Genomic DNA, 14,328 nt, shown 5'->3' with positions numbered 1-14,328 from the left:
TTAGTCTCTAAAAAAATTCAATTTCGGATTGCAGGGAACTCACTTTTGCATGTACCATGCTTGGAAATGCCACCATTCTATTGGAAAAATGGCCGCATAAAGTCTTTCCGCAATACCCGCCTTCCCGTGGAAAATCTCACACATCCCACACCCTTGCGAGGTCCAATCAATGTCTCTTTGATTAATATGACTCGAAGACTTGGTAGATTGCCCGTGTGTCGGAAGTTTTGCATTATCAATTAAGATCTTATCACTGGAAGCTAGAGCAAGTAAGGGGCAGTGAGCCAAGAGTTAGGTAGCTTGCGAAAGCTTCCCGCAATAGCCACCCCCGCAACAGCCGGCGATCCAAACTCTCCTCTCCCGGCACTGCAGAACATACCTACAGGAGTACGACGTCCTTTCCTGGCGAGCGGATCGATTTTCCACAACTTGAAGGTCATTTAGTTGACCTCGTTTCTGGTACTATCATCTGTACGTTGTCGGGTCAATAACCAAAAATGTCAACATCCCAACCCATGTGCTCACCTGTGAGAGCCTCAGCTCGAGTGCTCGTGATTCGTTCGATCTAGGGTTATGGGGGTTTGACGACACACTAACTACATAGTCCTTACTTTCCTTGCTTGAACCAACCATTGACTACGAAATAAAACACAAAAACACAAGCGGAGTCAATTTTTTGTCTTGCGCATACCGAACTTTATTGCGGCCTGGGTAGAGGTCAATTCGATTGAGCACTCGTCGTAAGATGTTTCGTCCGCTCTACAAGTGGGCTGTGGATATTCTCTCGCGGAATCAGACCCTTTCTGCCTTCTTCAGCCGTTCGCCTATATCTACCTCTCATACTTTTTAGGGCGAGGAAGCTAGTGCCTGAACGTTCATAAACGTTCACCTTCCTTGCAATCACATCCGTCTGAATAATTGAGTTTCCATCCTACGGTTGAAGGTGAAGATGAAATACATAGAATGAACAAGCTTTAGACTGTATTCACTACCAGATCGAGTGGAGAGTTAAGTTGAAAAATCGAGTTGTTGTGGAGGTTTCGGAACTTCCAATTTCTCATTCGGAGTGAAGATCAACTTAGTTCCTCATACTGTTGTGATCTCGATAGTTTCGTACGAAGTTAAAAGCCTCTTTAACAGTTGATAAAAACATTCCAACTAAAATTGTTCACCAATGCTCCGGGCCAATGGAGACGTCATTCACATCAACCCCGTCGACAAACCAACGCCCTTCGCCATTCCCGTCTGGGCCGAGAAGCAGATCGTTACCGCTCATCATGCGCTTGCACATCTTCCCAGTTTCCCGATCAAAGGTCCAATCCTCCAATCCATAGCAACGCTTCCAGCGCATCCCATCATCTACGTCTTGGTACTCGTACCAGAATTGCACAGCAATGCGATCGTCGCGGAAAGCAAAGAGTTCCTTCCGCAGACGATAGTTGTGTTCTCGCTTCCACTTGGCTGTCAGAAACTCAACAATGGCATCAGTGCCCGAAAAGAAAAAGGTACGGTTACGCCAGATGCAAGTTGGAGTGTATGCCTGCGCAATTCGTGGGGGATCCCTTTTGGCGACGGTTAGGAGGTTGTGTAACAGCAAGAAGATGGCTTCTGCTCCATAGGACAGAAAGTAAAAAAGGGAAAGTCGATCATGAGCGACAGTTGTAGGAGGCATATCTGCATGTGCACAAGGCCGCGCACGGACAGACAATGGAGATCAGAAGTATACAAGGGATGAAGCCCCCCGGGATCATCCTTCCGACCAGATGGTCTGCCTATTCGAGACCCGAGTGAAAGATGAAATCACGAACTTACTGAGTGTTCCACATGTCCTGAGCTGCTTTGACTTTCTTCTCAGCAGTCTCCTTGGTGAAAGGTGGTTTGATATCGGCCATTGTTGCCTTGTAGACGTGGCGAGGATGCAGATGGGTATTTTTAAAGGGAAAATGTGTTGGACGATCGAAGAAAGAAGAATCTCGAGCTTCCAATAAAGTGTCCGTTGATGGAAATAAATGAGTCATACACTCCAATCACAACGAACAATTCACTACCAAGCAACTTATATTTGAGGGGCTGTTTTTCCCGAAGGTTCCGTCGGGATTTGCCTCTATCAAAATCCAAACGCCAAGAACATTACGACTGACATCGGAAATTGATAGGAACTACACTACTTTGCGCATGGTAGCACCTGATTATGCAGTAGGTCCCGAGGACGCACATCAGCCCCATCGGGCCAAATGGACAAGTTGGGGACCAATTTACACTTCAGGATACGGCTATTGCGGGTATGGCGGGATATGCATGCGGACCAAAAAATACGCATGGTCTTGCGAGCCATGGAACAGCAGCATATAAAGTCCTCCCTCACCTCGTCATATATGACTTCAGCTGACCGTTTAAATCCATCCCTTCTCGTTAAACGATCCATATCTTTGTCTCACACTTTCGCAAAGGAGATTCGATAATCTCAAGTCCCTGACGATGGATTGGTCGTCTGCTAGATTGGTTCTCCATTACTTCGACATCGGAAGTCTGGGCCGCGGAGAAGTTGTACGGTAAGGTCTATAAGCCATGCGATGCGAATGCTTATTGACAAGGATCTGCGAGACGGAAGGCTATTTCTGACAGATGCTGGTATCCCCTTCCAAGATATACGCTACCCCTATGATGAAAGCTGGGCTGCAACTGCTTCAAAACTTCGGGAAGACGGCATTTCTCAGACAGGCAAGTTGCCAGTACTCGAATATAACGACAAAAAGTTGAGTCAGGTTTGTTTTGTCCGGTTGAGGGCTGAGACCAGTGATTTACATTTTCTAGCATATACCGATATTGCGTTATCTCTCGAGAGAAATAGGTGACTATGATGGACAAACAAGTCTTGAAAAGTACCTAGTCGACGCTATATCGGATATATACATCGACTGGCGAGTGAGTTCCAACCGCTTTATGCCACGGTATAGGGGCACGCTGAACAAAACATTAGACTCAATGGGTTGCGAATATGAGAAAACCCACGGACGAGTACATGAATGATTATGTGCCCAATTATTACCAAGCACTATCTCAATACTATTCTGACCGCGAGGGCCCGTTTCTTCTCGGCAACAGAATAACCTACGCTGATTTTGCAGTGTTCCAATCTATTGATAACGATGAGAAAATTGGAACCCTTCCGGTTTGTGAAAACACTCCTTCAGAACGACATGCATTCAATACTGATTTCCAGGGATTCAGGAGAATCTACCACCATCGATAAAGAAATTCAGACAGGCGTTTGAAAGCCGCCCTCGGGTGGAAAAGTATCTGGCAAATCGTCGCAATGCCAAAGTCTGAGGGAGGGAATTGAACCTTTTAGCCATTTCTACGGTTTAGCTACAATCTCTAGCCAAGTGTTAAAAGTAGTCCATTTATCAAGATTGCCAGATTTCACTGTGGTGATCCCTGAGGCACTCAGCTGCAGGGGGGCCTTTATTCTGTCTTTTTCTCGCTTCCTAGGTTCACGATTCACTGAATTGATGATGGCCCATTGAGCACCTTGCGGAATACTTTCTCTTCTTAAGCACGTATATATCTGAACGAGGACTTGGATACGTAAGCTACTCTGCGTTTTTAGGTATTTTTACTTCGGCACCACCCAACCACTGGTACTTTTTGCCACTAATAGACATGGTAAATTATCAATGGACAGCCCTACCCCGGCTGGAAAGAAGGGTTATGGTGATCCCAGTAGCAATGGAATGTACGGATCTGGCTGGATTGGAGCGAGATAGTTCGTGTCTATCAATCTTATTTCCAATATCATGGGGCTCTTCATGATCCCTTATAGTTCTCAATTTTTATTTCTTTTCCACAGCACCTTGCCCAGAAAATACATGTGGCAAATACGCCTAATTTATTGTGATCATTTATTTAGATGATAGACAAATACATTTCCATAAAAGATTTACGAGGAAGACACGGCTGTTTATTATCAAGTTTACGCAGACCGGGCAAATCCGATAGCAAACATCCAAGCCAAGCGATTTGCTTTCGTCTCGGCCAAAGTTCCTGCGGTGGTGAGGTGTTCACTATCCTGGTTGTCCAACACTCTCTTCCAGGACCTCATTCGACATAACATTATCCTCACTTTTAACTGTGATAACGCTGGACAAGAGGGAACCCAGCGCCGCGCGCGATATTCATGGATTATCTCAGTATAGACTGAGATGCAAGGCTTTTCCATCTTCGGAATTGGTCGATGGTAGCAAGAAGCCCCCTATCAGCTCGGGATTCGTCCTATGTCATGTCACCTTCCCCCTGACACCGGGTACCATCAATAAGCGTGGGACGAATAGGCGAATTCTCAAGCCGCTGGAGCGGCCTGAGAACGGTCAAATTACACAGGGAGATAGAGAAACGGCTATAGATAATGAAAATAGATAATGAAAAGCAGAATTATATTGTTGAACATTGGCTGTGAGATCGTTTGGAGTGAAGATTGGCGGAATAATACCAAAATTGCTCATCAGGGTTGGAACTGTCGCAAGTGTTAGAGGCAACAACACCCGAATTGGTGGTGGGGTGACCTCTGGTCAGCCTGTGGAACGAGCGCCCCCACACTATTGTCCGCACTTGCCGCAGCACCCGCAATTCCGCCAGCTACGGAACGAGGATGGTACGGGCATAATATCCTCAATGTCCTGGCTTAAATCCTATCGTGTCCCCGGGAAGAAGACTTTCCATTGCTTGGAGCCAGTATCAGGATCTAGATATTTCCAGGCGTTAGAGAACCGCACATCACTTTCCACTATGGCGACAACAGCGCTACAAGGATGGCATCCAGGCGAGCTGGCCGTCCAACGCAAGTTTGGATTTGCGGATGCCGTCAATGATCACTGGCTCCGTATAAGCAACTTTCTGCCTGAGCAGCACCGCAATTTCCACACGTCCAAAATCCCATTTCTTCCAATTACGACTATTGATGAGGACGGCCGTCCTTGGGCATCGGTTGTTGCTGGACTTACCGGTGAGACCGGGTTCGTGAAATGTCCGGATCCACAAACTCTTACCATCAGCATTGGAATTTGGGAAGGAGATCCACTTCTGAATACTGTGAAAGCATGGATCAACCCGAAGCACCGACTGGTTGCGGCACCAGAGAGATTCCTGATTGCTGGCTTGGGTATCGACTTCGCAACACGCAGGCGCAACAAATTTGCGGGACTTATACGAAGTGTGAGTTCTACTACAGAGTCAGAGTATCACTTTAACTTGCAAGTCACGGAGGCCTTGGGGTAAGTTTAAAATGGACAAGGCCATCTGGTTTTTTCCCGCAAATGTCCACTGCTAAGTCACTGATAGAAATTGCCCAAAGTACATCAATATCCGAAAGCTTATTCCTTACCCACATACCCGACCTGTGGTTGCGCATAGGCATCAACACCTGGAACCCCATCAACGCCTACCAAAAGAGGTAGTTGAGTTCATCCTCAATTCTGACACAGTATTTGTGGGCTCTATTTACAAATCAGAGACTTTAACAGCGACGAAATTCCCTTCACACGCGGGTATGAATGTCAGAAGCGGCTTACCAGGGTTCGTGCGCGTCAGCCCATCTGATGGCCGAACCGTGATACTTCCAGACTATTCAGGAAATAGATTTCTTTCCAGCCTAGGAAACATCGAGAGTAGTAGACTGGCTGGCTTAACCATGGTTTCTTTCACAACCGGCGATATCCTCTATATGACTGGTGCAGCTGAGAACATTGTGGGGCCATCTGCAGTAAAGATCATGGCCAGGCATACGACCATCATGTCACTGCGGGTTTCGGCGTTTGTTTTCGTTCGAGATGCTCTTCCTGTTCGACAACAACCCGGCACCTCTATTGAGCGCAGTCCGTATAGTCCAAAGGTCAAATACCTCGTGGAAGAGAGGGAGAATCAGTCCAGTGTTGCTGGGCAATGTCAAGCACTGCTTCAAAAAGCAGTCCAGCTTTCCCCCGATCTTGCCGTGTTCAGGTTCAAAGTAATTACTAAATCTGGTGTTAATGACCTGAACATCCGCCCTGGACAGGCTATCGTGCTGGACTTTATGGACTGGATTAATCGGCCCCAATATCAGCATATGGCAGATTCTGCTCCGGGATCCCTCAACGACGATCGTGTGCGTACGTGGACTGTGTCTAGTACCCATGAAAAACAGAATGTATCATGGTTTGAGTTGACAATGCGCGAGATGAAAGGGGGCGCCGTAACAGGTGCTCTGTTTGATATACTGAGGAAACACTCATCGAATGAATTGGGACGGCTTGTGTTGTTTGATGTTCCTGTTTGTGCAGACATCATCGGCACCACAGGCGATTTTTCCTTGAGTCATGACAAGGTCAATGTGCTATGGGTAGCGGGGGGATTGGGATAACACCATTCCTAGCCATGCTTAGTGCACTAGCGGATCGCGGCTCGACAGCCGAGGGTGACGTGATGCTAGTTCTGGCAACGAAAGAAGCAAAAGTCATGTTGGGATTGATGCGAGAATCCCTTAAAAACATATCATTGGCGGTCAATGTCAAAGTTGATATATTCACGGATGATGACCAGGTTGACTTGAAGGAGTTTAATAAGCAGCCCCGGATAATTTCTGTGCACAGGGGTCGCCTTTCACCGGGACACTGGGTAGGTATCCCTAAGAATATAGAGGCCTTCATCTGTGGTCCAAACGATTTTGGCGACTCGGTTACTAAGGGGTTGCTAGCTGCTGGTCTACCACTAGACCAAATTCATAGGGAAGGATTTTATTGATGGACGGAATGGTTTGATAATGCCATGTCATGTGGAGTACATTCTCTTCCAGTTGATTTCGGATCGCATTTGCTGTCCATGAGAAATACTTGTCATGCCGTTCAAAACCATGAAACCCCACGTACTTCTAGAGATTTCTGAGGGATTTGACCTAGAGTGTGAAAAGAGTAAATGCAAACAACTGTTTAGTTCAAATCCCGGTTGAGCAGATTGTTCATTTCGTCGCATCTACGACTCCACTCTTGTCCGCCGTAATCCAATTGCCTGTTTATTACTATTTATTCCCATGCAGGTCTCTTACTGCTATCGAATCAAAGCCAGGATGATATGTAGATGAATTTTAGACGGGATTGCCCTGGAGCTAACAACGGGTCCACGGGTGGCTCCCGAGGTCCGCTCTAGGCAATTACCTAATCAGGTTATGGTTCCAAGGTTAAATCAGCCTCCGAAGCTTATCCGTGGTCAACAATATCTCCGTCCGAGTCGCTATGTATCCTTATATTGCAGTCCTTTTCCAGTTTCCCTTTCCCTAATGATGACTGAAGAGGATTTTGACTCTCGGGCATACGTTATTTCGCGGTTATACCCACACTCACATGCCACATCCACTTTCCCGATGAAGACGAGGTTTCGGGACGCCGCCTAGTTCTTTAGAACCTGCAGCCTACTCACACGTCATCCTTCGCAAATACAGGATAAACCAGTAGTATTTCTAGGGCTAACGAATTCATCGCAGTCATTCGCGACGACAGGAAAGAAGCCGGAGTATCTTTGTTGCTCCACGGATCATGGCGGATCAAATCTTGTTAACAATAAAAAGGCCATACAATGACATGACGTCGTGATGAATCTCGGCGGAACATGCATTACATTAAGCACCGAGCTTAGTAGCCTCTATGAACCCGCCAATTATATTCAATGTTGAAGAACCCCATCATCTCAAGTATTGCAGCCCTGCAAGTATAAAAGCAAATTCCATTCCTCGATTTCTATCATATTCATCTCCTGTTTATTTGTACCAATTCTGTCCTTTTTTTTCAATATTCTGATATTTACTTCATCAATTATGTCATCTCAATCTCAACAGGGCAGCAAATTGGATATTAGCTCGATTACCCACCCTTTAGCCTCATTTACGTACGAAAATGAGGTGTACCAGGCCGGTCTTAAAGGCCAGAGGCCGTCGATAACCTTCGACTGTCTCGAGTGGGAAACCCTAGTCAAAGATCGGCTCTCAGCAGATTCCTACGGATATGTCTGGGGATCCGCCGGAACTCGCGAAACAGACGACAATAACAAGAAAGCCTTCAAAAGATGGGGGATCGTGTCGTCACGATTGGTCAAGAGCGGCTTCCCAGACCTCAAAACGACGCTTTTTGGCGAGACGTTCGATTATCCGATCGCCATGGCACCGGTGGGTGTGCAGCGGATTTTCCACCCGGACGGGGAGACGGCGTCAGCGAAGGCTGCCGAGCAGGAACATGTCACCTATATTCTCAGCACCGCATCCGCGACGAGCATCGAGGATGTCGCCAAGGCTAATGGGAATGGGTCTCGTTGGTATCAACTATATTGGCCTCTGAATGAGAATAATGATATCACAGTGAGCCTGTTGTCAAGAGCGAAGGCAGCGGGTTACAAGGTTTTGGTTGTCACCTTGGATACGTACATTCTTGGATGGCGTCCCAGCGATCTGAACAATGCATTCAACCCTTTCATCCGTGCAGACGATATCGGTGTAGCACTGGGATTTTCTGATCCTGTATACCGCCACCAGTTTCAAGAAAAGCATGGGAAACCCATTGAGGAGGACGTCCAGACTGCGGCCACAGAGTGGGCGCATACCGTATTCCCCGGTGTGAGTCACGGCTGGGAAGATCTCAAATTCCTCCAGGAACATTGGGACGGTCCAATTGTTTTGAAAGGAATCCAGACGGTGGCGGATGCGAAGAGAGCTGTGGATTATGGGATTCAGGGAATTGTTGTCTCTAACCATGGCGGACGACAACAGGATGGATGTATTGCGTCTTTGGATGTTTTGCCGGAGATTGTAGATGCTGTGGGAGATGATTTAGAGATTATCTTTGACTCGGGTGTTCGCTGCGGTGCTGATATCGTCAAGGCGTTAGCACTTGGTGCAAAAATGGTCCTTATTGGTCTTCCATACATCTATGGGTTGGCCCTTCAAGGTGAGCACGGAGTAAGCCATGTGCTGAAGAGCCTCCTAGGAGATTTCAATCTGAATCTCCACCTGTCGGGAATCACCTCAGTGTCTCCTGAGCATCTTAACCGATCGGTATTGCGTCGGACAGAAACTGAAAATTCGACGACTAGGCGATATGTTGAAAACTGCTTTTATACAATTCGAATATATTAAATCCCTCTTCGAACACGATAAATTCGCTCTTCGTATACTTTATATTTAAGTACTATAGATCTATTCAATTAATACATAATTCCTCTTTTCAAGTTGTGAAAATGGTGGAGACCGCGCAAGTGTTGTCACCCAATTCTATAAAGCAATCTGTGGAGGGGAAGAGGTCACTGCGATCATGTTGCAACTGGACAACGTGAGTGTACCGGAGTTCGACTGTGGACACGGCTAAGGAGGGGACATCGGCGCCGATGGTAATATCCGTGCCCCCAGTGCCGCGCATCGAGAAACCAGGCTCCCGATATAGGACCGTCAGGCGGGGAATGATCGGTAGAGCGAGGTAGCTCACCTCGGTGGTGAGGTCACCACGGAGTCTAAGCCCAGCCAGGCCAAATGGAAAGAGTAGGTGGTAGGGGAGGTTGATGATGGGTACCTCTGTGATTTGCGACAAATGCTCGTACTTGTCGAGGATAGAGTCGGTCAGAGTAGGTAGAACCGGGTCGGCGGAGGTGGGATCAGGCTAAGCCGGAGCGAGACCGTCGTTCCACAGCAGAGCGAGGTATCCACAAAAGTCAAGGGGGCATCTAGATCATCACCAGCGATGGAACACGGGTTTTGGCAGTGGTAGCTCTTTGACGTCCACAGCCATTACGTTGGCGTGAGTGTGTTATAATAGATGGGTGGATCCGGAGAAGACTCGGTGATTATGAGCAGCAACAATATGCTCGCACCACTATTCAAATATTAGAAGAGATATGATTCAATGATGGAATTGGACTTACTTCCGAATCATTGTTTATCTTCAGAAAGATGAAGTACTTCCCGTCAGCTGCAACGCCATAGACTGTTGAATATGTCTTCTCGAGATATTTCAAATTGCAATGTATGCATCTTTTGACCAAGTTAGATTATATTCCAGACTTTAAAGCAATGATAGTCGAAGCCACTTACCCATATACCCGAGTGCCTGGGGTACTCTAGTTGTCACGGTTGCACCTGATTTGGCTTCAACCATCACGACACTGACAGCAACGTCTTCCTCCGTTCCATACCATAATCTGTAGTCTGGCCGACCACGTAGGTCTTACCTTGCTCCCTTGTGTGCAACCGGGCAATACCTCCATGGGCTTCGGCATTAGGGTAGTTGGATTCTTTCAAATATTCAGTCCCCCGTTGTAATTAGCATTTGTGGGGTATCCAAACATCATGTTCATCTGGTATACCTCATCAATCATTGCCACGAACATATGTCGTGCGAGAATGGCAGCAACGGGCACGTGCTGGAAGCTAGCATGATGCGAAGCAATAGAGTACGATCGTGGATGGTCACACGGACGCCAGAATTCGACGTCTCGAGGAAGTTCCGACGCAACTTATCGGCTCGAATGTTGGGGTTTGTTGCGATCTTATCGCGAATTTCGACGAATTTCGCAATGAGTTCCTTTCTGCAGAAGTGAGGTGCTCAGCTGTTTCGGGAATATGTGTGCCCGACTCGTTTCCCGACTCGTTTGAGTCGTTGACAGGAACTTGGAGATCTGGATCGTGGGGTGGAAGTTCGAGAAATCGGTTTGTCTCTTTCCATCCAGTCGGGGTATTATATGTGGGTTTCCTTCCTGCCCAGGTGCATTGCACCTTCCTGTCCTGGCACAGTTCGTCGGGCTCCACTTGTTGTCCAGAGGGGCAGTTGGTTGCCCAGGTGAGAATGTTGTGTCAGGAAGGCACGAACTTGGATGCCACTAGATTAAATGATGAAAACTTGGAAGGTTCCTTCCAACTTTGGCTAGATTAGGTAGTTGGCATCAGAGGCCTCATGAATAAGGCCGCAAATAGGCATTGAGGTTCTTAAGGACTCTGACGTTGGTGGGCTGTCTAAGGTGAGCTTACACGTCTAATCTGTAGCCTGAAGTCCTGCTAATGTTATCAATCTAGATTTTCTTCTTTGAAGCATAGGATCTATAGATCTATCATAGACCCATTCATCTATCCCAATGCCCCAAAATTCAAAAAGTATACCAAGACTCAATGAGTATATCCTTCAACCAAATGCCCTCGACATTCAAGTTTCAATCACTGCAAAACAGCGTCTCGGAAGCCCTATGACCCGTAGTAATACAAGCCCAAGAGTGATCATTGCTATCAACAATAACCCCAGCACCAACATCATATTGAGCACAGGTCGTCGTGCCAGCAAACTGCGTCAGCCAATCAACAATATCGCGGCCTATATTGATGTCTTCACCCCTGTTAGGCGACGCCCGACAAGACATAGCAGCACTCGGCTCAGGAAGGGCGGACAGGTCGACCGACGATGTTGTCTTGTAATCATCCCGACGCAGCTCATCAAGAATACCACGCACAGCACTGCCAGGATGATCACAGACATGGATATGAATCTGTTCCTCGGAGCGGGTGGAGACACTGTTTATCGCAAGTGTTCCCGTACCCCTGATACCCCTGTTGTTGAGTGTATCCTGACCAAGCCGAAATCCGCCGTCCACGTCAGCAGCGGAACTCAATTGCAGAATGCCCGGTATCAAATTCGTCGTAGTGATCAAGTCTCCACCGCCAAGGACTACCCACGAAGGGGACTGGTTGGGTTGAGGCGGGCCAACGCCAATTGAAGGGCTGGCGATACAAGTCGTCTGGGTTCCGGCTTGGAAGTCCTGAATGCACCGACACAGACTGGAGAACCAGATGTAGCAGCCGTTGCATTCGAAATTGGCATCGACACAGCCCGAGTAACATTGAGAGAGCTCTGCTCGAGGTATCACCGGTGACGGCGGGGGTGGGGGGTTGCAGTTGATTGGACATTGTCCCGACGGTGTAACGCAGACCAGGTTGCTGGGTGGTTGTGGGAAAGTCGATGGGCATGTACAGCCTCTCACGTCCATTTTGGCAATGTCATCTGACGTACACAGGTTTGGCCCACCCTGTACGATGCTGACGAGGTCGTCACCCGTGTTATCTGTGACATTGAGAGTTTCCTGTCCGAAGATCGGGGTCACCAGGAAGAGAGTCACGATGAATGGAACGCAATGCTCAGAGATCTTCATTGTGATGGGTCGGATGTCAATTGGGAGCAAGTGAAATGCAAAACAATCTACTTCTCAAGTACAATGGCGACTATTGCTGAATATTTGTAGGAAAAATAAGCAGAAGCCATGATATGATGTAAACCTGCCGTATAGAGGGGTGCCAGCCCTATCGACCTCACCTTTAATGCAATCGGCTCTCATTTCCGCAGAGCTTCCAAGGTTATCGATCTCGACGTCCAATGAAAATGCATCTCACAGGAGGTATATTGGATCATCGCCGCATTTCATTACAGTCGTATTATTTGTTGAACACCGGGATCCCGCGGAGCCGAACATCGAAGACTTGGGTCCAATAACCGATGTCTTGTGCCTTGTTGCAAGAAGATACGGAGAAAGAAACATCGCGAGATATTTGTTAAACAAGTCATTAGTTGGTATAGGAGACTTAATGAATACGGCCGAAATCCTAGGGCTAATTTCAGGTTCCGTAGAATCAGATCTTACTTCCACAGTGACATCTATAAGTAAACACCCGTGGACCTAGGCAGCATAAAGCGCGACTACACGCAAGGCACAAGTGATAGAGGGGCACAATCTACGGAATAGAATGTACGAAAATCCATGATTTCATTTCAATATCGTCATGAGGATATAAAGACCATAAAAGTTTTTTCAAAGATCACGACATTTAGTTGCCGAGCTTCTGGCGGGCGAAGTTGGGCAGAACAAAGCTGGCGCGGTGAATGTCCTGGTTGTAGTAGCGGCAGAGCTTCTGCTCCTCCTCGGCGGTCCAGGTGCGGAGGGGCTCACGGACGTTGCGGGTGGCGTCCTTGGAGCAGACCATGAAGCCAATCTGGCCGGAGGGGTAGGTGGGGATGGTGGTGTAGGCGTACTCGGCGACGGGGAAGACCTCCTTGCAGGACTTCTTAAGTTCGGCAATCATGTCAAGGTGGAGCCATTGGTTCTCGGCTGTTAGATATAAAGCACAGCTCCGCAAAACCGAGCCCGTAAAGCGGGTTGGTTGCGGGGTGGTGCGAGAAATAATTAGCGTGTGATCTAATTTTTGGAGTGATATAAAATGAGGGGGAAGAAGGGGATGAGCAATCAAGGTGTGAGTGTCCTAAAAAGGGGATTGGGCAAGAGAAAAAAGAAAGTGACGAACAACCTTGGGTAGTGATGACACCTCCCTCGCGAAGGGCAGACTTCAGCAGCTCGAAGTAAGGCTTCTGGAAGAGGCTCTCAGCGGGACCCTCGGGGTCGGAGCTGTCAGTGATGATAACATCGAACTCGTTCTGGCGGTTCTTGAGGAACTCGAAGCCGTCACCAACGTGGGTGTGGGCATTGGGGTGCTGGAAGCCAATGGCCATGCCGGGCAGGTACTTCTTGGAAACACGGATGACGGCCTCGTCGATGTCGCACAGAGTAGCCTCCTTGACAGAGGCGTGCTTGACGACCTCACGGAGGACACCGCCGTCACCGCCACCAATAACGAGGACCTTCTCGGGGTTGGGGTGGGAGTTCATGGCGAGGTGGGTGATCATCTCCTGGTAGGAGAACTCATCGCGCTCGGTGCATTGGATAACGTTGTCCAGGACGAGAACGGTACCGTAGTCGCTGCTCTCGAAGACGAGGACATCCTGGTACTTGGACTTCTCGTGGTGAATGATCTGGTTGACCTTGAGGCTCATGGCCTGACCAGGCCACATGCCGGACTTCTCAGAGAACCAGCCATCTGTAGATGGACATCAGCATGTTATAACAAAATTGACCGGAAGGCGGGGTAATGGAGGGGGGGGAGTGTAGACATACCCTGGATGGTGGGGTGGGTGAGCTCGCTCATTTTGATAGGGAAAGAAGAGAAACGACGGGGGAAAGTAGAGGATGAGTAGAAAACAGAAGAGAGTCTGAAGAGACGAAGCATTCGAAGAAAAAGGGTTCGGCGGAAGTTTGGCTGTTTTGGGCGAATTTTTTGTTTCTTCTCGGCTCAAGTGGGGAACCGCTGTGCTGCCACCAACACCACCAAACACCCTTAGAAACAGGACTAGACCAATTCTAATATTGATAATAGGGTATTGGGTACCTCTAGTGGCCCTTAATTGATTGCAGTTTGACCCGGTAGACATGCCCCATGCCCACAATTGGGCA

General features: G+C 48.0%; 8 protein-coding genes across 8 annotated transcripts; 4 read left to right on the top strand and 4 right to left on the bottom strand.

The window, feature by feature from the left end:
* Window positions 1-1,168: 1,168 nt before the first annotated feature.
* On the bottom strand, window positions 1,169-1,966 carry N7471_003143 (nuclear transport factor 2 family protein; the record flags this gene model as incomplete). Its single annotated transcript, XM_057275863.1, has 2 exons — window positions 1,813-1,966; window positions 1,169-1,562 (listed from the first exon to the last, which is right to left on the bottom strand). The coding sequence occupies exons 1-2, from the start codon at window positions 1,890-1,892 to the stop codon at window positions 1,169-1,171; spliced, it is 474 nt and encodes a 157-aa protein (XP_057140501.1). The 5' UTR covers window positions 1,893-1,966.
* A 512-nt stretch (window positions 1,967-2,478) lies between these two features.
* N7471_003142 (glutathione S-transferase) lies at window positions 2,479-3,330 on the top strand (the record flags this gene model as incomplete). The annotated part of the gene is made up of 5 exons (XM_057275862.1): window positions 2,479-2,552; window positions 2,612-2,765; window positions 2,815-2,925; window positions 2,981-3,172; window positions 3,232-3,330. 5 exons carry the CDS (start codon window positions 2,479-2,481, stop codon window positions 3,328-3,330), a joined length of 630 nt encoding a protein of 209 aa, XP_057140500.1.
* Window positions 3,331-4,662: 1,332 nt separating this feature from the next.
* N7471_003141 (uncharacterized protein) lies at window positions 4,663-6,394 on the top strand (the record flags this gene model as incomplete). Its single annotated transcript, XM_057275861.1, has 2 exons — window positions 4,663-5,270; window positions 5,338-6,394. The coding sequence occupies exons 1-2, from the start codon at window positions 4,672-4,674 to the stop codon at window positions 6,392-6,394; spliced, it is 1,656 nt and encodes a 551-aa protein (XP_057140499.1). The 5' UTR covers window positions 4,663-4,671.
* Window positions 6,395-6,408: 14 nt separating this feature from the next.
* N7471_003140 (uncharacterized protein) lies at window positions 6,409-6,774 on the top strand (the record flags this gene model as incomplete). Its single annotated transcript, XM_057275860.1, has 1 exon — window positions 6,409-6,774. One exon carries the CDS (start codon window positions 6,409-6,411, stop codon window positions 6,772-6,774), a length of 366 nt encoding a protein of 121 aa, XP_057140498.1.
* A 1,066-nt stretch (window positions 6,775-7,840) lies between these two features.
* Window positions 7,841-9,151, top strand: N7471_003139 (lactate 2-monooxygenase; the record flags this gene model as incomplete). Its single annotated transcript, XM_057275859.1, has 1 exon — window positions 7,841-9,151. The coding sequence occupies one exon, from the start codon at window positions 7,841-7,843 to the stop codon at window positions 9,149-9,151; it is 1,311 nt and encodes a 436-aa protein (XP_057140497.1).
* An 88-nt stretch (window positions 9,152-9,239) lies between these two features.
* N7471_003138 (Helicase C-terminal) lies at window positions 9,240-10,163 on the bottom strand (the record flags this gene model as incomplete). The annotated part of the gene is made up of 3 exons (XM_057275858.1): window positions 9,240-9,668; window positions 9,931-9,992; window positions 10,100-10,163. The coding sequence occupies 3 exons, from the start codon at window positions 10,161-10,163 to the stop codon at window positions 9,240-9,242; spliced, it is 555 nt and encodes a 184-aa protein (XP_057140496.1).
* A 1,048-nt stretch (window positions 10,164-11,211) lies between these two features.
* On the bottom strand, window positions 11,212-12,201 carry N7471_003137 (uncharacterized protein; the record flags this gene model as incomplete). The annotated part of the gene is made up of 1 exon (XM_057275857.1): window positions 11,212-12,201. The coding sequence occupies one exon, from the start codon at window positions 12,199-12,201 to the stop codon at window positions 11,212-11,214; it is 990 nt and encodes a 329-aa protein (XP_057140495.1).
* Window positions 12,202-12,791: 590 nt separating this feature from the next.
* Window positions 12,792-14,125, bottom strand: N7471_003136 (spermidine synthase). Its single transcript, XM_057275856.1, has 3 exons — window positions 13,993-14,125; window positions 13,346-13,915; window positions 12,792-13,152 (listed from the first exon to the last, which is right to left on the bottom strand). The coding sequence occupies exons 1-3, from the start codon at window positions 14,102-14,104 to the stop codon at window positions 12,872-12,874; spliced, it is 963 nt and encodes a 320-aa protein (XP_057140494.1). The 5' UTR covers window positions 14,105-14,125; the 3' UTR covers window positions 12,792-12,871.
* Window positions 14,126-14,328: the final 203 nt, after the last annotated feature.

The sequence above is a fragment of the Penicillium samsonianum genome (genome assembly GCF_028829775.1).
Source record: "Penicillium samsonianum strain IBT 33392 chromosome Unknown utg000002l_segment0_segment0, whole genome shotgun sequence".
NCBI classification, from domain to species: domain Eukaryota; kingdom Fungi; phylum Ascomycota; class Eurotiomycetes; order Eurotiales; family Aspergillaceae; genus Penicillium; species Penicillium samsonianum.
Note: the sequence above shows the minus strand (reverse complement) of the source record. Positions and strands in the feature narration are given on the sequence as shown.

Excerpts from the sequence above, each read along its gene's own strand:
- N7471_003136 (XM_057275856.1), bottom strand. The coding sequence starts at position 14,104 with ATGCTTCGTCTCTTCAGACTCTCTTCTGTTTTCTACTCATCCTCTACT. Across the intron at positions 13,916-13,992 it reads CACCCACCCCACCATCCAGG|ATGGCTGGTTCTCTGAGAAG; the intron begins GTATGTCTACAC and ends GTCCATCTACAG. Across the intron at positions 13,153-13,345 it reads TGTCATCACTACCCAAGGTT|CCGAGAACCAATGGCTCCAC; the intron begins GTTCGTCACTTT and ends TATATCTAACAG.